Source organism: Actinia tenebrosa, unplaced genomic scaffold (genome assembly GCF_029948245.1).
Source record: "Actinia tenebrosa isolate PJP-AT-01 unplaced genomic scaffold, QUT_ActTen_1.0 PGA_scaffold11__36_contigs__length_13525064, whole genome shotgun sequence".
NCBI classification, from domain to species: Eukaryota; Metazoa; Cnidaria; class Anthozoa; order Actiniaria; family Actiniidae; genus Actinia; species Actinia tenebrosa.
Genome location: NW_028292571.1, coordinates 12,255,166 through 12,278,725, shown reverse-complemented (window position 1 = coordinate 12,278,725; position 23,560 = coordinate 12,255,166). Strand labels below are relative to the sequence as shown.

At 37.5% G+C, this 23,560-nt stretch overlaps 3 protein-coding genes and 1 long non-coding RNA gene across 4 annotated transcripts; 3 read left to right on the top strand and 1 right to left on the bottom strand.

Moving 5' to 3' along the window:
• Window positions 1-2,506: 2,506 nt before the first annotated feature.
• Window positions 2,507-4,822, top strand: LOC116302909 (uncharacterized). The gene is made up of 3 exons (XM_031712319.2): window positions 2,507-2,760; window positions 3,162-3,287; window positions 4,006-4,822. The coding sequence occupies exon 3, from the start codon at window positions 4,025-4,027 to the stop codon at window positions 4,760-4,762; it is 738 nt and encodes a 245-aa protein (XP_031568179.2). The 5' UTR covers window positions 2,507-2,760; window positions 3,162-3,287; window positions 4,006-4,024; the 3' UTR covers window positions 4,763-4,822.
• A 119-nt stretch (window positions 4,823-4,941) lies between these two features.
• LOC148912600 (uncharacterized) lies at window positions 4,942-7,386 on the top strand. Its single transcript, XM_089027106.1, has one exon. It carries the CDS (start codon window positions 5,009-5,011, stop codon window positions 7,379-7,381), a length of 2,373 nt encoding a protein of 790 aa, XP_088883232.1. The 5' UTR covers window positions 4,942-5,008; the 3' UTR covers window positions 7,382-7,386.
• A 3,400-nt stretch (window positions 7,387-10,786) lies between these two features.
• Window positions 10,787-13,042, top strand: LOC116302902 (E3 ubiquitin-protein ligase TRIM45-like). The gene has a single exon (XM_089027557.1). It carries the CDS (start codon window positions 10,787-10,789, stop codon window positions 13,040-13,042), a length of 2,256 nt encoding a protein of 751 aa, XP_088883683.1.
• Window positions 13,043-19,696: 6,654 nt separating this feature from the next.
• LOC116302901 (uncharacterized) lies at window positions 19,697-21,855 on the bottom strand. The gene is made up of 3 exons (XR_004197901.2): window positions 21,790-21,855; window positions 20,552-20,702; window positions 19,697-19,816 (listed from the first exon to the last, which is right to left on the bottom strand). It is a non-coding gene; the product is annotated as an uncharacterized LOC116302901 (long non-coding RNA).
• Between the last annotated feature and the right edge of the window lie 1,705 nt (window positions 21,856-23,560).

Sequence of the window (23,560 nt, the reverse complement as noted above, 5' to 3'; positions counted from 1 at the left end):
TCCTGACTTGTGATACACAAGGATAAGAACATGATATGCTGTTCCTACGCTTTCTGCTACAGGTGAGTGAAAAACAACGCCAAATATTTGTTTTCATTCAATCTAAACTTTCGAAGAAAACTCGACTTTTAGAAGTTATTTCATGACAAAAATAGTTGTAAAATCAAATAAATTCTCTTAACTATTTGTTTTACAAAGCAGAGTAATGAAATTAATTCTAGTGTTAAAAGTACAATCAAAACAGGTAAAACTTACAAAAAATCTTTTTTTTTGCGAAAACTCAAAAATGTGCTCGGCAATTTTCCAGAAACCGTTGCTAGGGTGACCACTGTTAGGTAGTGAGAACTTCAAACGAATCAGGCTTTTTAATCGCTTTTTTCTTTATTTTAAGATTTAAGAATAGGAGGATCGCGATACAAAACTTATTGCGATTTTGAGCCGACAATACGGGTTTATATTGGCGGCGTTGGAAGAAAATATATTCCGTATTGGCCTTCGTCGACTACGACCAATACGGAATATATTTTCTCCCAACTAGCCGCCAATATAAACCCGTATTGTCGGCTCAAAATCGCAATAAGTTATAAAAACAGCATCTACGGAACTCCAAAAGTAGAAAATAAAGCTTATCTGCGACAAGATCCAACACATATATAGAGAGAGAGAATAAGAGAAAAATATCAAATGCCCTTGGCAGGATTCATATTCATATTCATATTCATATTTCATATTCTGGCTGCGTTACCAGCGTGGTTGGTCCTTGTAGTGTAGTGTTTAACACATCGGACTAGAATACCGAAGACGTGGGTTTGGATCCTGCCAAGGGCATTTAATATTTTTCTCTTATTCTCTCTACTTCATTATATACACACCGAACGCATAATTTATTACTACATATTATATAGAGGATTTGCACCATCACGTGCCCATCCCATAATACAACTTGGGCAGCCTGTGGTTAGATGGCAGAACAATAAAATTCCTTTGCTCTCGGGGATTAAAGATTCTTTCTCATGTAAAACGATTGTATTGTTCCTGCTATCTAACGTGGCTGCCGTCACGCGGTGGTTCAAAACCTCTTTATTAGAAATAGTCAAGAGAATATGAACTAAGAGAAGGAATCCTACCTATATAGCCTTGTAACCATCATGTGCACCGTTTGATGCTATTTTTAGCTTGGAGATATTTTGAGCGAAGAACCTGATTGGTTGATTTCTTGAGGGTAGGCGGATTCCAGTCTTGAAATAAACAAAGCCTGTGTTTTTGTCGTTGACGTAGCGAAATATGGCGCTTTTCGTGTCCTAAGACGAGGCATTAAAGGAAGCATGATTATCGCGCGGGCATGGTAACGAGTTAAAAATAGCATCAATGATCCTAAAAATAGCATCAATGATCCTAAAAATAGCATCAATGATCCTAAAAATAGCATCAATGATCCTAAAAATAGCATCAATGATCCTAAAAATAGCATCAATGATCCTAAAAATAGCATCAATGATCCTAAAAATAGCATCAATGATCCTAAAAATAGCATCAATGATTCTAAAAATAGCATCAATGATCCTAAAAATAGCATCAATGATCCTAAAAATAGCATCAATGATCCTAAAAATAGCATCAATGATCCTAAAAAAAACATCAATGATCCTAAAAATAGCATCAAAGTGTGCACATGATGGGGCACGGGGATTCCTTCTCTTAGTTCATTTTCTCTTGGAATAGTATATTGTGTTGTTATCAGTGAAAAATACTTCATTTTGACAAGCAGAAATAGTAAACACTAGGAGATATTCGCTCTCACAAATAATGCATTGTGATCCTGGCTCATGAAAAACAAGATGAGTAAGATTGAAAAAATTGAATCGTTTCTTTATTTGAATAACAATGATTTAAGGTAGCTCGATGGGGGTTTCTCAATGTGCTATTTTTAAGCTTCAATTCGCATATTCGCGGGTGCAAACTATTCAATTCATTGGAAAAACAAATTGTCGAGGTTTTACTGTAACACGAACAGGGACCACTTGAACGAAAACTAAGATGAAAAAGTATTTAGCCAATTTGGAAATAGCAAAAACAGTATCATATTGAGCTCAGCCAATCACAATCACTCATTCCCACGGTTGTTGATAACATCTGATTTTTCTCCTAAGATATCTAGGCTTCGTAGCTTGTTCCTTAGTTGGAATTCAATTTTGACTTTTGCCTAGAGCTAGGTTTCTAAAGATAACTGACAATTCTCACTTATTTGGCACCCTCTCTAAATAAAAACTGATTTCGATATATTTCTTGTTTATCCTTACAAAAGCGGTGTTGATTCCACTGGAATATTCGTGATCACAAACTCTATTGTACGGTAATGATGCCTGCTGGTGTAAATTTTAAATCCATTCAACTACGAAAAGTTTGTTAACATGCAGAAACCAATCAAAAGAGTTTGCTATGGCTGTGAAATGATAGAAAGTGACACAAATTCATTATTTAGTGAGAAGAGTGCTCAACATCAACTTTCAAAAATGCTAGTGAATTAACGGTAATATCATGAATTCTTAGAATCCATCTACCTCTTTGCTTCTCCAAAGACATTAGCACAGCAAGGTTTCTAAAGCTACCTTATAGAAGATATATTTATGTGCTTCTAAATCTTGGACTAAGAGGGGAACTGTAAAGTACAGGAACGCGGAAGTCAAAAGTGATTTGATGACGAATATATAAATCTCTTATCATTCAAGTTACAAGAACCGGCAAACCAAGACAAACCAAGTAAGGAAAGTACATATTTATATCAATAATAATAAAACAGTAAAGCGATTGTGAAGAAGACTGGTTGGCAAGTTAATGGTTTATATATGTGCATGAGGATATATATTTGTACTGTGGTTGTAATGTATCGAATTGAGCTGATCCTCGCAGTATATGAAGCATCTTATGCAGCTGCAAATTGAAAGACTCAGAAAAAAGATTTCAACCCGTGCTATCACGATTCCGGTGAAATGCTCTAACCACTGAGCTACCAAGTCTCATATGTTGCCTCATATGCTGAAAGGATCACCTCAATTCGATACATTACAACCGCAGTACAAATTTATATTTCATATATATTCTTCATACGCACATATATATGCCATATATACCAAAGAATAATTTTCCTCTGAAAACGTTAGATTAATAAAGCTCTCAAGCGGAAGCGAAAAGTGACTTGATGAAGACATGACGAAGACAACAATCTCTTATCATTGAAAGCCACAAGAGAGCAAACGAAAAGAAACAAGAAAGTAAGACCAAGTAAGGTAAGTACATATTTATATCAATTCGCCTGGTGGGTTGCAAGCCATTCCCCAGGAAAGTTTAAAAGTAAAAAGCATGGCGGCCATTGTGATGCGTTAACAGTGATGCTAATAATAAATAGGAGCTTTGTTGTGTCGGCGTTAAGGTGCTACTTGGACGAAAAGCGCTCCAAAATTAAAAAACTCTTTCATTCGAGCTGAAACTTTGCTGAAATAATCTTGAATACATTGAGAACCACTCACTGAAATATCTTTCTGATATTCAAAAGGAAAGTGCCAAAATTTTACGATTTATTTTCGTCCGCCATTAATTTGTTTGTCTCACGGCCAAACAGTCATTATGTACAGTATCCTAAAAAATGGTGAGTTCTGATTGGCTGGTTGAGCGGGCGGTATCTTATCAGTATCTGCCCACGCGCGCGGTCCGGTATCCTTTGCCGCTAAACAACAAAACAAAACGATTACAAAAACAAGTAAAAAAATACGGGAAAAAAACAAATAAGTTATTTACCGTCCTATAGTCGGTCCGGATAGGGAAAAACTGTGCCCTCGGTCCGTATATTCAAGACCTTGGCCACAGTTTTTCCCTATCCGGACCTCCTGGCCGGTAAATAACAAATATTTATATAGTAATATTTATGTTGCACACTTTTAGTGTGCAGTTTTAGTGTTTGTACTCTATCTGATAAGTGAATGAAAAAACCGCTTTGTTTTATGCTAGTGTGGATATCAATGGAAGTATGGACCGTGCATTGATTAATACTGGTACTGATGTCAACAAAACGGATAATACGGGAAGAACTGCTTTGTTCTATGCTGTTCGACGAATTCACAATCAAAATATGGTTCATGCATTGATTGATGATGGTGCTGATGTGAACATAAAAGATAACGAAGGAAAAACTGCTTTGTTCTATGCTGTCCAACGAATTTACAATAAAAGTGTAGTTCGTGCATTGGTTGATGATGGTGCTGATGTAAACATAAAGGATAACGAAGGAAAAACTGCTTTGTTTTATGCTGCTGTAAAACCGTACAATGAAAATATTGTTCGTATATTACTTGATGCTGGTGCAGATGTCAACGAAACGGATAAGGAGGGGAAAACTGTTTTGTTTTACGCTGTTAGGGATCGGAACAGTAAAAATGTGGTTCGTATGTTAATCGATGCAGGTGTTCATGTCAACAAAAGGGATAATAAAGGGAAAACTGCTTTGTTTTATGCTGTTCATAAGTTGTACAACAAATCTATCTTTTCTGAAAGGATTGATCTTGATGTAATAGACATGGGAATAATCTTGAGAACGAAATCGGAAACGGAATCGGAAACAAAATCGGTAACGGAATCGGAAACGAAATCGGAGATGAAATCGGAAACGAAATCGGAAACGGAATCGGAGAAGGTATCGGAAACGGAATCGAAAACGGAATCGGAAACGGAATCGGAAACGGAATCGGAAACGGAATCGGAAATGTAATCGATTACGGAATCGGAAAAGAAATCGGTAACGGAATTGGAAACAAAATCGAAAACGGAATTGGAAACGAAATCGGAAACGAAATCGGAAACGAAATCGGAAACGAAATCGGAGAAGGAATCGGAAACGAAATCGGAAACGGAATCGGAGAAGGAATCGGAAACGAAATCGGAAACGAAATCGGAAACGGAATCGAAAACCGAATCGAAAACCGAATCGAAAACGGAATCGGTAACGGAATTGGAAATGAAATCTAAAACGGAATCGGAAACGAATTCGGAAACGAAATCGGATGCCGAATCGGAAACAAAGTCGAAAACGGAATCGGAAACGAAATCGAAAACGGAATCAGAAACGGAATCAGAATCGGCAAGGGAATCGGAATGGGAATGGGAATCGGAAACGGAATCGGAATCGGCAAGGGAATGGGAATGGGAATGGGAATGGGAATCGGAAACGGAATCGGAAACGGAATCGGAAACGGAATCGGAAACGGAATCGGAAACGGAATCGGAAACTGACATGGAAATTGACCTGGACACTTTTGACATGAATATGAACCTGAACACTTTTGGAAGGGAAAATATTTTTGTTTCTGAAATACCATTCGTGTTTTTTAACGGTCCTGCAAATATATCCATTACACAGATGTTAATTGAGGATGGTGGTTCTCTGCTAAATGCAAAAGATAACTATGGTAGAACCCCAATGTTCTATGCATTGATAACGTCACTTGAAACAGCAAGTCTCTTGATTGACAAAGGAGCAAATCTTAAAGCGAGAGACAATTGCAATGTCAGCATTATTGCTTTCTTCGTTGAACACTGTTTACGAAAAGGAAATGACATGTCCGAAGGGCTCGATCTGCTCAGAGAAAATGGTATCCAACCAGAGACTATCTTCGAGAGTTTGGTCAGTGTGGTGTTTTGTAGTAGCTTAAAACTACGTATAAGCACTCGTTTCGGTAAATTTCAAATGGAATCGCTGTCTGATGCTTTGGAGACAGCCAAATATTACATGGAAGAAGAGGACCCTAGACAGCCAATCCTTAATGGGATTTTGACGACAATGGAGAATTACAAGAGCGAAAAAGATATCTATGAAAACGTGGTGTCCAAAATTCTTGCCCCACTTGTAGAACTAGGTGCTGATCCAAACACTGCTGACTCACAAGGGAATACAGCTCTTCACTATGCAACTCGTTTGATATTCGAGAATGTGTCACAAGAGACGGTAAATGACATATGTCGGAGTCTAAAAGAAGTCGATGCTTCATTTAACGCAAAAAATCACCAAAGAGAAACTCCCGCTTTGTTTTGTTTGTCTGAGAAGTTTCTCCATGGCATAAATGGTATAAATACAAAATTTGATTTAGTATTTACACAAGTTTACGGGAATCTGATTGAAAAGGGATCAAGTGTAGATGACATCGAAAAAGGTGGAAATTCCCTTTTTCATTTGATCTTGATTCTCTTTGAACGAGTTCTTTATTTTCGCACGAAAACGAGTGAGAGGGGAAAAGTCTTGGGCGAAGTTGCAGACCTTTTACAGTTGTGCTGTGAGGCAGATACAGCAGCACATGTAACTATCAACAGGAGAGACGCCCATCTCAATTCACCACTCCATCTCTGGTCGGAATTGAAATGTATCGAACTTTCTCAAGAGAATGATTGGCAATATCTAAGAAAAATTTTGAACCTCTTATTAAAGTGTGGAGCTAGATTAAATACCAGAAATGAAAATGATGAAACACCTTTACATTTGTGTACAACATGGCGTGCAGCCAAACTTTTGTTAGAAGAAGGTGCAAATCCAAACGATGTGGATTCCTCTGGACACACGCCTCTACTCTCCGCTGCATTGAGATTCAAACAAAGAACTACATACAGTAATCATTTCCTTGAAGCGTTTTATGAAGACGTATCCAAACGTCTGTCAAAGGATTCCCGCTCTGGATACAGACGTGCACTCTCCGCTGCCTTGAGATTTAAACAAAAAAATCAAACTAAAAACGATAATCATATCCTTGAAGCGTTTTATGAAGACGTATCCATAAGCCCAAATACGTTTTGGGAAGCAGTTTTCGAGAAACATCTTGATCCATGGGTTGCAGATAAGCATGGACAATCTGTCTTGGGAGTTCTTGTTGAATCGGAGGCCTTTGTTCTTGCAAAGACCTTTCTGGAAACTGCTGTAAAAATGAAGCTGCTTGAGTCGGATACAATCGCAGTTTCTGTTTTGAAAGTCATTTGCAAAGACAGATCGAAAAGAGCTCTATGGAAGATGAACCTTGTTGAAATAATTCTCAAGGCAAGAGAGAATCCTAACAGGTCCCTACGATGTGATGGAGAGACTCCACTTCACTATTGCTGTAGAAATATAATAGATGTTTTCAATGATGTTTCTCAAACGGCTAGTGATTACAATCATTCATCACTGGCCGGAGAAGACTCTGCCGAGGATGAAACAACATCTGTGCACTGGATCATCGCCAAACGCCTTCTTTGGTATGGAGCTGACTGTACGATTCCTGATTCTATTGGCCAATCTTGTCTGGATATAGCAGAGGCATGTCCTGCACTGAAAAAACTTCTGAGCAGTCCGATAGAAATGGACTAAACCCCTTGACTCATTCCTTGGACTTCCGTTTCGAGGAGGTACAAGCCAGTTCTTGCTAAAATTGCCAGGCGACAGGAATGTGAGAACGTTCAACAGTATTTGGTATCATCAAAAACAATTAGCAAGTGGTTCTTTCGGATTTGTTTTTGCGGGAATTAACGAGAAAGACGGCAGAGAAGTGGCAATCAAGCGAATAAAAAAACCGTGGCTTATTCGGCCACAAAATAAACGAGAAATAAAAAATCTCACTGCTGCCGTAGGTTGTGAACAGGTAGTTCGTTATCTTTCGTTTTTTGGAGGAGAAAAACCTTTGCTATGTGGTTTCAGAATCGATGGAGGGAACTCTGGACGAGTACTTCGAAAGTCCTAGGTTTGATTTAAAGGATAGTGTGCAACTTTGTCAAGATGTCTTACAGGGACTGAACTTTTTGCATTTACATAACATTCTTCACCGGGATCTCAAACCAAGTAATATTTTATATAAATGGTATCCCAAGCTTTGTTTGAAGATTGCTGACTTTGGTCTAAGCTGCCTTATCGAATATAACTCTACTACAGTGTTTGGTACCACTGCTGGAAGAAGATATTGGATTGCTCCAGAAGTGTTGGTAAAAGATCGACACTCTAAAGCATCGGACATGTATTCCTGTGGTCTTCTTCTTCATTACATTTTGTCAGCAAACAAGCACCTGTTTTCTTTAAAGGATGGCGCTAATAAAGATGAATTGCAGTTTGGTGACGAAACTGAAACAAACCTACTTCATGGCTATTTCAAAGGAAGGGACTACTCTCTTAGTCCTGAAGGTGCTAACCTCGTGGTGCAACTACTTAAATACGAAGCAAGGAATCGACCAACTGCTGCAGAATCATTGGCTCACTCCTTATTTTGTACATTAACGAAAAAATAAAACAGATGGATCTTCTAATTCTCGCTGCTCACTGCTGTTGGCAATCGACCAAGCTTGCGTGTAATGTTTTCCCATTTCAGACCCCGTGTCATTCCCTAGAGTACCATTTCCTTGTTTAACGGCCGTGCATGCGAAAACAAATGAATATCAATAGGACTCAAACAAATAATCTTATTATCAAGAGAATGACACGTCGTCTGAAATGGGAAGACATTACGCCCAAGTCGAAAAGGCCACATGCTTGCTATTTATACTTAAAGTGCCTATGCCACCTAACTTAATATTTTCAGTATTGCTTCTACATAAAGTGAATAGTTAAAATGGTAAAAGAATTTCATATGGTTTGAGTGATGCATCTTGGAGATATCAAGATTATACTTCCAATTTGTTAATGAGTGTGATGTCGTTATAGGAATTTAAATTTGCTTCTCTTCGTTTTTAAATTGCAACACTTATTACTATGAGAAAACAAATTTGCTATCAATTTCCTATAAACCCTGAGTAAGGCAATGACGTTATATACGGGATATTTTGCTGCCCTAGAAAAGTTTTGTATATTTAATCATGCCTATAATGACATCACACTCATTAGTATATTAGAAATATGGTGCGGTTCATACGAAATGTTTACGCACACATCTCTGAAAGTACTCAACCAACACCAAACAGAAAATAGTTGTTGGACCCAAAGATTTTGTGTTCTTGGAACATTTTCCAAATCTTCTGAAGGGAAGGCTGTAACCACTAATGAATTCCTAATGAATAGTATCAGACAAGAAAAGAGCAAATGCATGCCGTCACGAAAAAATAAGAATTTAAGTAACATATATGTGTTTTACAATAATCATTTGATATTTCTACTAAGTATTTGTCTATTCCAGGATGAGCACCATGATAATGGGTCTGCTAATATGAGGATTTTTTTCCAATTTTGTTTTTTTAACGTGTTATTTTTCAAATTTGATTAATCATGTCTTGATTGGCTCACACAGCACACTCGAATTCACACGAATTTGATGAACACAAGGGCTAAAGAAATTGCTGGCCTCGAAAATTTCTCAATTAATCAAGCACAGGTTCGAACGCTTTATTATAATGTATCAATAAAACAAAATAGATAAATAAATAAAAAACCTATAGCCATGGACAAGTTTTGAATTTACAACTATTGTAGCTACAACAACAACAACGACAACAACGACAACAACAACGACAACAACAACAACAACAACAACAACAACAACAAAACAAAAAAAAAAGAATAAAGGCCAAAAATACGACCCAATATTCTGCAATATTAAATGGGAATTTTTTCCAATTTTTTTTCCATTACTTAAAAGTGAATTATCAGCAGCTTTGGATAAAATTAGGGACTCATCACTTATATATTGGCTACTTGTTCACTACGTTATGAACTAAAACGTTTTGTTTCCACTGAGGAGAAGGTGCTGCCTTTGTAATAATCCCTAAGTAGTGTGCAGAATGTTCTTGGACGGGCGGATCAGGGCTGATCGCGAATCAGCCCTAGAGATGACGTCATCACACTAGGAGTAGTTAGGTCAGAGCCTTAAGCGTAACGTCATAGGATTTAAGAACCAATCAGAAGCCATTCCGATAACGAAAGCAACTCCGGAGCAATTTCCCAGACCTCCCGCCCTACCTCCGGGAATCTGGACAGTTCATATCTATTTTTAGAACAGCCCAAAGTGAGATGTCATAGGATATTGGAAATCCCCGATCTCCCCGAACCCCTCCAGATAACTGGATAGATCATATCTATTTTTAGAAGTTAATCTTTCCAAACTTCGCTCTGAGGTATCTGAATAGGTCATATCTATTGTTATATTTTTTCCAATATTCTGAGTTTATCCGATAATTTGTTTCTTTTTTTTTTTTTGATTTTCTGTTTTCGAAAGTGGTTATGTTATCGATCTTTAATAAACGATCCTATTAGTCTATATTTTATCTGCAATTTCATCTTTCTCTAATTTTTGAATCCCAATCGAATTTTGCTCATCAGGATTACTTTTAAACTGGCGTCATTAAAACTTTGCCATCCAAAATCGCATACAAGTTGTAATTGTTATAAATGACTATAAAAAAAAATAAGAAAAAACGTACTCGAGCATAAGGATAAAAAAGCAAAACACTACCATTAAAATATATGAAAAATTCCAATAAAATTATCGGTCAAGTAAGCGAAAATAGATCGATTTGAGCAAAATTTGCTCTGAGTCTGCAGTTGGCCTATGTTACTGTTTTTATGAATTATATGCTGCTACTGACTATTTTATTTCGTTTTTGAATAAAAAGGTATATAAATTTTGCTCGATTAAAAGAAATAGATAGTAGCTTATCTGTTAACCAGATGGAACACCGCAGGATGACAAAACCATCACCTTTGCATAATATCATTTCGTGAGATGCTTGAACGCTTAGTCACTCCCGCGCCCGCTCGAGTCTAGTTCCACTCCCTCTCGTCTTTCTAGTAAACAAAATGGCGGCAATGAACGATGATTCTACTGACACAGAAACATTGCTTCGTGATGTCCAAGAGGAATCCATCTGCCCTATTTGTTCCAGGCCTTTCAAAAATCCTAAAATACTGCCTTGTCTACATTCGTTTTGTGCTGAGTGTGTTCGAGATTTAGTCCGTAATCGCCAAGGGAAGGATTTTCTTCAGTGTCCAAAATGCCCTAAGGGAGTCGAGCTTCCCGAACCTTATACTCCTGAGACGCTGCCACCATCCTTATATCATAGACGTTTATTGGATTTACGACTGTTGGAAAACCCACAAGATTCGTCGGCAAGCTGCGGAAGCTGTAACAAGGGTTCGTCTGTCGTGAGCTATTGTTTCCACTGCGGGGAATTTTTGTGTACGGAGTGCCTCAAGGCTCATTCTTTGGTAAAGATTTTAAAGGAGCATAGAGTTGTTCGCTTGGATAATTTTCAACCCAAAGACGTGAGGAGTTTATTACGAAAGCCGCTTACTTGTGGCAAACAGAGCCACGAGGAACAGGCGTTCGAATTCCTATGTAACGACTGTAACACATGTATATGCCATAAATGTGTACTTTCAATGCACCAAGGGCATTCCTCAACATCGCTCGGCCAAGCTTCGGAAACTCGTAAGCCCTTGCTATCCGAAGGTATAAAGAAGCTAAAATCTAGGATTCCTATTTGTGAGCGTCAAGTTAAAAGAGCAAATGATGCAGCAATGTTGCTAGAAAGAAATTTAAATACGGTGAGACTGCAGATTAAAAAGAGAATTGAATCTCTAATCGAGATATTAAAAAATCATGAACTACAGATGATGGTGAAGCTTGATAATATTTACAAAGAACACAGCCGTAAATTTTCCTCACAAAGAAAGACATTTGAAAATAAAATGAACCAATTAAATGAATGTATAGAATTCTCTCATTCAGTTCTTCAGAGGAATCTAGATTCAGAGATTTTACAAACATTTCCATTTGTGACGAGAAGGTGTGACGAATTGGAAAAAGTCACGCAAGAGACCTCGATGAAAACACCGGAAGTTGTCACGATTTCTTATGTTACTGATAAGAGCGTGGACGAGACTATTCAGAAAAGTATACTAGGCAGAGTCCATGTGAGTCCTACTGATATACAGAGTTCTACAGTCGAGGGAAAGGGTTTACATGAGGGTCACCCAAACCACCAATCACAGTTTACTGTCGTGACAGGAAGTACGTCTGGAAGAATGTGTCACGCTAAAGGCGACAACGTGACAGTCAAAGTTAGTGACCCAAGAAATGTTTTTATTAATGCTGATATTGATGACCGCAAAGATGGCCGGTACATTGTGAGTTTTACTCCACAGTTAATCGGAAGCCACGATATCACCGTGTTAATAAATGACAAGAACGTGAAGGGAAGTCCATTCCTGCTCCAAGTCGGCGAACGCTACAAACTCTTGGATATCTTTGGATCTGGCGGGAACGAACAGCTTTTTCAACAACCCCGCGCCGTAGCAACGAACGGCTGCGGTGAGCTTGCGGTTGCGGACAGCGGTAACCATAGAATTCAACTTTTTGACTGCCATGGAAAACAACCTAAATTTATCCGCCAGTTTGGTTCAGCGGGTAACCAAAAAGGTGGCATGCGCTGGCCCTCGGGGGTAACCTTCGACTCAGAAAACAACCTCCTAGTGTCGGATACTGAAAATAATCGTATACAAATATACTCTAAAGAAAAGGAAATCATCTTGGGTTTTGGTCAAGACGAAGTTGAACACCCTCAAGGTATATGTGTCACAGAGAGAGGTAACATCGCTGTTTGTAGCGGTGGACAATCACCCGGAGTAAAGCTTTTCTCGGATAATGGCAAGTTCATTCGGCAATTCAACAACACCGAGAATGGCCGGTTTCCGGCTTATATAACTTACGACCGCGGACGGTTTTTCGTGTCGTACGCTGATGGGAGCGTTGTCAAGGTATTTGACGATAATGGATCGTTTTTGTATAATATTGGATTGAAAGAAAGCGACCCTCATGTTGAGCTTCGACCGCGTGGCCTTACCATCGATAGTGACAATAACTTACTTGTTAGCGACTGTAAAGGTCTTGGTATTCAGATTTATTCTCTGGATGGGAAGTTTCTGAGTACGTTTGGTGAAGAACAGGAGAAGTTTGGTTTATGTCGTTATGTTGATGTTGCGGTTACTAATGATGGGAGGCTTTTTGTTTTGCAGGATTATGGTTTCAGTAACAGAATACGAATCTTTCATTAACATACGCCCAGATCACGTTTTTCTGCTGAAAATATCGCGGTTGCCATGACATCAGCCATTAAGCTTCTATCAATGAAAACGCATGAATTAATGGTAGCGGTGCTGTATTAACAAAATATTAGAAGATCTCTCGCATCCTGAGATTTTTTTTTCATTATTCAGATCTAGAACTGCGATAAGGCATGAACGTAAAAATGAAATTTGACGGTTACTGAATTTGGAATCTAAAAGGCTATTGTCATAATATGTTGCAACGCATCAAGCTGCAATTAATGCTTACAAGAAACTCGCAAAATCTTGGTTTAAAATAATTCGCTATATACCGCTACTGATTTGCATGATTTGATGATGGCATATAATTTACTACTTCTATGTGAATCGTAAATGTATAGCTAGGTTAGCACGTTTACTGCACAATTTGATGGAGGTTTTGCCATTTTTTTCAAATGAATTTTATCAGTTAATAGGAATGTCAGAAATGAGAAAACTATAGTTAAGTTTATATCATTAACAAAAATATATTTTTTGAAAATAAATCGTTGAACAAATATATGCAAATACTGCTTTTTGCATATTTAAGGAGTTATCGTTGAATACAAAGGTTATCCAAAGAAAGGGTATATTTCATATTTCATTTATTAAGTGCATACGAGTGGTGATAACTAGTAGAACTAGCGTGGACTGCGTCGGTGTTTCTGAATAGAACAGTAGGAACTTGTAGATAAATTGGATCACCGTGAAAAGCTTTGTAACACTGACATTTCGGACGTTATTCCTTCGTCGGAGTAAGTGAATAATAGTATTAAGTGCATATACTATTAACTAATGCTTGATCGAAAGAAATCACTCGATCTCAGTCCCAGTACAAGGCTCCGCCCGACCTATAAGACAAGCGATTTGACTTCTTCGTATTCAAGACATCAATAAGCTTGCTATGTAGGAAAAAAATCAGAGGCCAAGGAGAGAGAGGTATTAAGAGGGCGTCTCTGTAACAGCGTGCCACTCGATCTGGGCTCGAAAAATAGATTTCTTTTATATTCCTACCATCGAAAGTACTATCTATCCTCACTACAAAATTGCACTTAGAATTGTTCTAAATTCTTTTTTCCACCCGCTATGCGAATTTTTGTCCATCGACCCCAAATCAGTGAAAGACGCCGATTTTCGAGGTCGGCCGAGGGCTACTTTCAAAGTCTGTTTTCTCGGGTTTCTCTGCACATAAAAGCTAATTTTTCTATCCAGAACTTTAGTCTAGTGTAACTTCTGCATAAAAACAGTAATAGTTTTTTTTGGAATGCTCGAATTCTGAAAAATAATCCTAACTAATCGAGACTACTGAAAGCGTGACGTGGAAAGCTAAGATTATGAGACCTCGAATATTGCAAATTTCTCATTTGTGGCACCTAACCCAGCCCTAAAATATCATTCAACCTTGAGATAAGAAGCTATTTTATAGATGTGTGCAATAAAATTTGCGGCACATTGCGTTTCTACGAAATAAGCTAAGTTTCAAATTGTTCTATTTTCAGTTATTTCCTTGCGTGACACGACAGGCCGTTGGGTCTGTGACGGCTACTTCTTTGCTCATTATCCTCAATACCATTACCTAAAACATAATATGATGAATTAAACCTTAACTTTACAATATTTGTTCCAATATAAAAGATTTAAATGATCTACGGCTTCATTTAATAGTGTTTCTATAAGCTGTTTTGAAATTTCACCGCACAGTAATTTTTTTTATTTGAATATCTCAAGGTCGGGAGGTCAATCGCTATTTGTTTATTTAATTGCAGTAAAGAAATCCTCGCTTTATCTCGAAACATACTAAAGAGATCCAAAAATGAGAAGTGTTCTTGTTTGTAGAGCTGAATATTTCTAGTTTTTTTAGTTGAGGGTAACATATTATTTATATCATTGTAAGTGAAGGATGTACTCGCCCGCGTTAGCAGCGTTATTGATCAACTCTATACTTATATTAGTAGTACTTGAAATACTGAATCTATATGTCTTTGTACTGAATACTAGTGAGTTAGACTAGGACGTCTAAATTGAAGACTCTTGCAAAAAAATAAAATAATATAAAACAATGTAGCAATGCATAATATATTTTTTTAAATTTACATCTTTAATATAATACAAATAACCATAATTACAAATACGAATATATATCTAAGAGCTAAATTATCAGAGAGAAATGAAACTTTATACGATGGGCTCCGCCGAGAACCAGACGAAGCTTCTTATACAGTATATCACTTGTTCAAGAGACATCCTCAACACTTAGCATGGGCTGGGCTCTAAAACCAAGAGCCGGAGCTGCTCTACAGAAAATGTGCGGTCGTATTTGACAGTGAAGTTTGACCTGGGTGAGAGGACTGGTTGAAAAGCAGACCCTGAACAAGTTGCCGCGGAAATGCGGTGCGCGAAAAATGAGAACAATGAAAGGCGCTTTGAAAGAGTAGAATCGGGCTATCGAAGACCCAGATTGCAGGATTCTTTTCGCGTCTTTCCACTTCGCGGAAAAAATCCACAGTACGAGATATTTCCGTGACCAGTCCTCAACAAAATGTACGATCTTTGGTAGACGAGGAAGACATTCAGGATGTAATACGAGAGTCAGAACGTAAATCTGTTACAAGAAATTGAGGATAGCATTGGCCTGCAACACCCCATTATGCACTAGTCAATTGAAACCCCCACCCCCGACCCCCGCGAAAGAAGGATAATAAGAACCTATAAGGCTACAATTTTAAGAAAGGTTCCGATCTGTGGAGTTCATTGTAAAAGTGTATAGGTAGAAACTACTAAGTTTGTTTGAGCATGTGTTTTGTGTAGAACATACTGCTATGCACTAGGCTACGGGCTGCCTGTGCTTGGAATCACAACGCCTTCTTTGGTATTTTTCAAGATGGCCGACCTCTTGTTTCCAGGCTATTACATATTAAAACGAGCGTTAAAATCCCCGCTCGATTCCCCGCTGAGAAAACCATTCGTTAAATCCCCGAGCCCCGGGTGCAATCATGCTCTTAAAAGCACATCAAAAACGCGTCACGCCCCCGTTTAGTGCCCGGCTAGCCGCGGGGGTTTCAATTGACTAGTGCATTATGACACGTACGATCTATGCGACTACTATATCAAAGAAACAAGATCTCTGCCTTCAATGGCGGAAGCTGAACATTAGAGAGTTTTAGATTGACTTTTTTCCCCCGCAAACGGCAAACGCGACCACGTTTTCATAGTTTCCCTGTATTTTGCTTTACCTTTTGCAAACCTTCTCACCAGGCGCAAATATTATTTTGATGATCGATGATAATGACACTGACACTGACACTGACACTGACACTGACACTGACACTGACACTGACACTGACACTGACACTGACACTGACACTGACACTGACACTGACACTGACACTGACACTGACACTGACACTGACACTGACACTGACACTGACACTGACACTGACAATGACACTGACACTGACACTGACACTGACACTGACACTGACACTGACACTGACACTGACACTGACACTGACACTGACACTGACACTGACACTGACACTGACACTGACACTGACACTGACACTGACACTGACACTGACACTGACACTGACAATGACAATGATAATGATTGTAGCTGCATACCGCGACAGTCGTGACGTCATCACCGGCGGACGGCGTGGTTAGAAGCCAACGTCGTTCGACGGTGAGAAACACGCTTTTTCTCATCTGTAGTTTAGAACGAAGTTTGGCTCTAATAAAGAACAATGTAAAACGTAAAAACGCTTGAATTCAATTATCACATAATGAAAATGGATAATGATAATGATAATGATGATAATGATAATGATAATGATAATGATAATGATATGATAATGATAATGATAATGTAATGATAATGATAATGATAATGATAATGATAATGATAATGATAATGATAATAGATTATAATGTAATGATATGATATGATAATGATAATGATAATGTATGATCATGATCATGATAATGATCCTGATATGCATCACTGCTAATGATAATGCTAATGATAATGATAATGATCTGCTACTGCATATGTAGTCCTGCTCATGCTATGCTACTGCCTCCATGCTACTGCATCTGATCTGACTCTGCTATGATACTGATACTGTCTGTATGCTCTGCTCCTGATCTGCTCTGCTTGATATGCTCTGCTCTGTCTGATATGCCTGTCCTGTCCTGCTACATGACTCCTGCTCTGCCTGTACTGCTATGCTCCTGATTGCTATGATAATGATAATGATAATGATAATGATAATGATAATGATAATGATAATAATAATACAGCAAAACAACAATAAAAGAAAAGGCCGTCCAATAAAAACATCAATAAGAACAATCTACCAAAGATTTCAGGAATATCAACCATCACAGATTTTGAAAGAATGCTTTAGACGCAACCATAATAGCTTGGCTTCGAAGTAGTTGAACTTACTCGGGTAGAGTGAGAGCTGAATGTTTCTCTAAGAAAAATGAGCAATTTACAGAGTAGCTCTATATCTTCAAAATTATTAAATTGGAGGAGCCAGTACCCGCAACCTCCACTTCCGAACCGCCGCCCCTATATGATCATAATTTTCACAATCACTCGTTCTGTAGTTATAAATGAATTCATAGGTTTGTTTGCACCTGTTGCAAAAATCGTCGTCTCAGCCGAAGAACAGTCAAGACTGCAAAGTATTTTTTCGAAAAAATGATAGTATATGGAGTTCAAAAATATCGGAAGGACGAAATACCTTTTCACAATAAAAAATGATGGATAACTTATAAAGGAAATAAACGTTGAGAATGTTAAATGACTAGTGACAAAGATATCAATGATATATTATCTTCAACTAAAAAAACTATAAATATTCAGCTCTACAAACAAGAACAGTTCTCAGTTTTGCATCTATTTAGGATGTTTCGACATATTACTAAGCGAGTATTTCTTTACTAAATTTACTATAATTAAATAAACAAATAACGATTGACCTCCCGCGGAGCTCGAAATAAAAAAAATACTGTGCGGTGAAATTTCAAAACAGCTTATAGAAACACTATTAAATGAAGCCGTAGATCATTTAAATCTTTTATATTGGAACAAATATTGTAAAGTTAAGGTTTAATTCATCATATTATATTTTAGGTAATGGTATTGAGGATAATGAGCAAAGAAGTAGCCGTCACAGACCCAACGGCCTGTCGTGTCACGCAAGGAAATAACTGAAAATAGAACAATTTGAAACTTAGCTTATTTCGTAGAAACGCAATGTGCCGCAAATTTTATTGCACACATCTATAAAATAGCTTCTTATCTCAAGGTTGAATGATATTTTAGGGCTGGGTTAGATGCCACAAATGAGAAATTTGCAATATTCGAGGTCTCATAATCTTAGCTTTCCACGTCACGCTTTCAGTAGTCTCGATTAGTTAGGATTATTTTTCAGAATTCGAGCATTCCAAAAAAAACTATTACTGTTTTTATGCAGAAGTTACACTAGACTAAAGTTCTGGATAGAAAAATTAGCTTTTATGTGCAGAGAAACCCGAGAAAACAGACTTTGAAAGTAGCCCTCGGCCGACCTCGAAAATCGGCGTCTTTCACTGATTTGGGGTCGATGGACAAAAATTCGCATAGCGGGTGGAAAAAAGAATTTAGAACAATTCTAAGTGCAATTTTGTAGTGAGGATAGATAGTACTTTCGATGGTAGGAATATAAAAGAAATCTATTTTTCGAGCCCAGATCGAGTGGCACGCTGTTACAGAGACGCCCTCTTAATTTGGGGACTTTAGACGCTAACTTCCACGTATTTCAGTCGTGAACGCATCAATATTCTATAATATAGAAATCTATACCCTTATAGCCCTTCCAACCCCCCCCCCCCTCCCTTCCACCCACATACACGCTTTAAATAATGCGTATGATAACGCTAGCTATTCATCGCATTGGTGGATCCAGAGGATAGTCAAAAGGTTCCCGTGACCCAGGCAATTCTTACCTATGTATAATGCCTGATTTACATTACATGTTTCTCAATGTTTGACAAACGGACCCCTCTCTACACTAAAACTATTGGATCTGCCTAAGCATCGTTTATCTTGTTTATAACTTCCCACCTAATTAATATTGCCATTCGCGCGGCCATCAACTCTACATCCATCTTTAGTAAGCTTTAAGCTGATGTAAAACGGGACGATTTGCAACGACAAAAAAATCGTCCCGTTGTAACATGTTGTCTTTCTAACGAACGTTGCGCGAAAAGTTGACTAGCGTAACATGTATTAAAAATCGACGAGTCGTATCGCGAAAAATCTTCGTTGCAAAACGTCCCGTGTAACATCAGCTTTATTTGGAAGGGCACATATTCTGCTTTTTGGTGATTTTCCCACCTTCAAAAGCCTTAAAATGTCGAAAATTTGAATCAAAACTTGAAAATATCGCAGCAAAAAAACACTGGAAATTTCATCATGTTGTATTGGGTTAGAAACCTGGCCTTTGACAAAGGAAGCCCAAAACGTGTAAAACCACGGGCATTCACACAGACTTCAATAAAAGTTTGATATGTTAAGAATTCTTGAGTTGCATAAAAAGAACAATAACAACAAAAAATTTAAACATCCATAATTTTATTGCATTTCTTGATCATTTGTTAACAAGAGTAGCTTGTCATGCGTTGTTATTTATTTTTCGTCTTTGTCGTTGTCTTTACTTTTATCCTTTGCCTTCGAGGAATATTTCGCTACTTTTTCTGAAAAGAAAATAATATACAGCTATTTAAAAAGAAAGGGTTGGTGCCGATTTTTATGCATGCTGTATGAAGAATCGATCTTGCATCTTGCATTCGCTCACTAGACTTAAAGGCGCGATTACATGGAACAATTTTATCTGCAACTTTGACTCGCAACAGCGTTGCATCACAAGTTTACACGGTGCAACAGGGACGCAAACAATTGGTGTAACCTGACTCGCAACATTTTTTTTCAAATTGCGCTGTAGATTACACGGCGCTGCAATGCTCCATGCAACTTGTGTCGCCACACCGTTTTGAGGCGCTGAGTTGCAGAGAAAACTGTTCCGTGTAATCACGCCTTGAGCTTGAAACCTATTTTCTAGACCAAATGTTTTTTATTCGGTCGGCTCATCCTCTTCCCTCGCTAGAAGATGGCAGCTCATGGCAGGAGGCACAACGATAGTTTCTTTCCCCTGGGAAACCAATTATTCATTTTCTCATTATTTTAATTTTTTTTTCTCATGTAAATGAGGTGATAGTGCAAGGCCTCTATCTATCAAATACCATTTGATATATTCAATATCACTTATAGCTGAAGATGGTCCTCGGATTATGACCAAAATAATCAGAAATACAAACAATTACCTGGAAAAAAAAAATTTGTTTCGTCATTGCGCCTACACCACCATTAAAGTTCCTACCAGAACTTTACTTCAAAAAATAATCAAATGCGAAGTTAATTTGAAAATCTACCATTGGTGTCCAGGAAGACGTGACCAATCTCTCTCTGCCACATGTTGGCAGGTGACTCAATGTCAATCATCTGGACAGGTTCAATGTCACTGACGACAAACAAGAGACACAGGAAGATGGCGATGAAGGATAGACCACCTCTCATTGTGGACTGAAAACATAAGATTTTTTAATATCATAAACATATACCGTAAATCCTCTATTTACCTCCCCGGGGGGCTTATTTATTTCAGGCACGTTTGAGGGAGGGCTTATTGGAGAGGGGGGGGGGGGCTTAATTGAGAGGGGGGGCTTATTGATTTAGTCTCGAAACGCAGTATGTAATATGATTGTAACTCAGGATTAAGCGGAAGCATTACTATTGACCGTCTCGCATAATCTGTAGTGATGTACATGGCATTTTTATTATTTGATTCACCTGTGTTAGTCTCTCAAGTATAATTTACGATTATTGTGAATAGCAAAACTAAAACACGGTAACATTAACAAAGCAAGCTAAAACGAAAAGTTCTGAACAACCAAGACTTTAATAAATTACCTTTAATCAGTACACTTGATTCTTTAGAAAGGGGAAAGGGGGGGGGGGGGGGGGGGGGGGGGGTGGTAAAAAGAGAGGGGGGGGGGGGCTTAACCAATTTCTTCCTTTAAGAGGGGGGGGGGGTTTATTAGAGAGGGGGGGTTTATTTGAGAGGGGGGGGAGGGGGGCTAAATAGAGGATTTACGGTATTTTAAACTGTTGACCATCACCTTTTATCCAAAAGCCACCTCCGGCATGGGTTGATCAAAGTTTAGGTACAGCTAACACTCCATTTATACCCTTTAGGACCTTTAGAAATGGGCATGTCCCTTTATTCAGTCAGTTCCCCAAACCCAGCCCACAGTTTGTTTCAGATTTAATCAATAATTATAATTATCACATCCACTAGGCAAGTACTAGCATTTTTTACGCCAATTGTGGTTTACATACAATGTAATCATTAAATATAAAAATTTCAAAAAAAAAAAAAAAAAAAAAAAAAAGAAACGTCTAGTCGTCAAAGGCGATAGGTCATTCCGACATGAATGGTTTCTTTGCATTTACAATACAGAGAAAAATGAATCAGTCTCAACACTAAGGTCCATGTTCTTGACGAGAATAAGAAGCAGAAACACAAGTCATTCCAGCTATTCTTGGATCTTGAAATCACCTATTGCTTTATCGCCTGTGCCTGCGCTTTTTGAGATAGGTATATACTTACTAGTCAATAACAAGCAGTGCAACCTTGTGAATTCCTCTCTGACCTCTGATGAATACACTGATGAAGTTTCAATTCCCCTAAAAGTGGTCAATATCAGGTTACGAAAACCTAATAAAGTAACAGAAGTTTTTATTTCATTTGATATCGATCTTTTATGGTATCGTATATTTATTGCACGACCTGTTTTGGTGTTTTGTTTTGATTGGATCATTCATCATGATAAGAGTTTATTTCATGGTATTGATTGATTGCTGGTCAGGAGTCTGCTCTGGAGGGTATTTTAGGGTTTATTGTTCTTTTTATTATTTTATTATTTTTTTGTACTCCATATTAATCTAAATAATCTTCATACGAAAAAAATATTTCCTTCGTGTATTCAACACGAAAAAAAGGTAAAGAACGATGCTATTAAGTATTCTACTAGTAGTGAAGCATTTTTTTTTTTAAGATTTATTTGTTTGTGATTTTCTTTTCCTATATACCTATTTCCTTGTAACTTCATTTTATTTTAGTTGTCTGACAATTACGATGTATATGTGGTAGAAAACATGTGATACATAGCGAGATAAGATTTCGAAGTATATTGATAAGACAGATGGCACCGTAAGTCACCCTAAATCTGCCATATCAGCTGGTACCGACTGAACACTAATGGGGATAGCAAACAGTCCTTCAGTAATCGAAGCACGACGGGCAAAAGTATGACCACATTGATTTCCATTATCTTTGAAGTGCGACCCGCAAAGTTTGATGTCTCTATCGCCGAATAGCATTTCAACGTCCGTCAATCAAAGAACTGCAATATATATCGAGGGAGATTTTGGACTGAATTAAAGAGTTTAAAGGGTTAGAGGGTTGAAATTTTTAAATACAGAGTAGAACTTAAATATTTCGAATAACTTTAAGTCGGTGCTTTTATAGCTTTTATTTGACTTTTTTTTCTATTCTTTTCTTTTCTTTTCTTTTCCTTTTTCTTTTCTTTTTCTTTTCTTTTCCTTTTTCTTTTTCTTTTCCTTTTCCTTTTTCTCTTTCTCTTTCTTTTTCTTTTTCTTTTTCTTTTCCTTTTTCTTTTTTTTCTTTTTCCTTCTTATTTTCTTTTTTTTCTTCTTTTTTTTCTTTTCTTTTTCTTTTTCTTTTTCTTTTCTTTTTCGTATTTAATTATGTTTAGCTGTTTTTTAATATATCCATTTATTCAATCTTTTTTTTTTAATTTGAAAATAATTAATTGATTGATGTATAAATTTATATTATTATTAATATTTGTTTGTCTCTTCGAATTCCCATTTCGCCTTATGAAGTCTTGCACTAATTCCATATATTCTTTCGTAGTTTATTTTGTTTTACTCATTAATGCCATTATCTTGGTACTCACAAAGGAAGAGGTTCTCGCAGTAGTTATGTAAAACCGTTCTAAGGCGAATAGACAATTATTTATTTATCAACCTGTAGGGATTGTTTGGTCTACATTGGAGTCATCCATAATCACCAGATAGTAAATCGGTGCATCTAAAAATGTTGTTTCAGGGTTCGATTTGCAAGTTTAATAGCTATTCTTCGACTTACAGATCAGCCCATGGGATGTTTCAGGCTTCTATACAGTTTGACGGTTTTGATTTGAAAGTTGTTGGTTGTTGTTGCAATAAACACCTAATAAAAAAACGTCGGCCTGAAAAAAAGTAATCTCCAAACCACAAACTTATGTCTGCTTCCAGTCTTGGAGTATGAAGCATGACCTTCAACAGAAAATATAAAGCACAAAAATTCCGTTTGT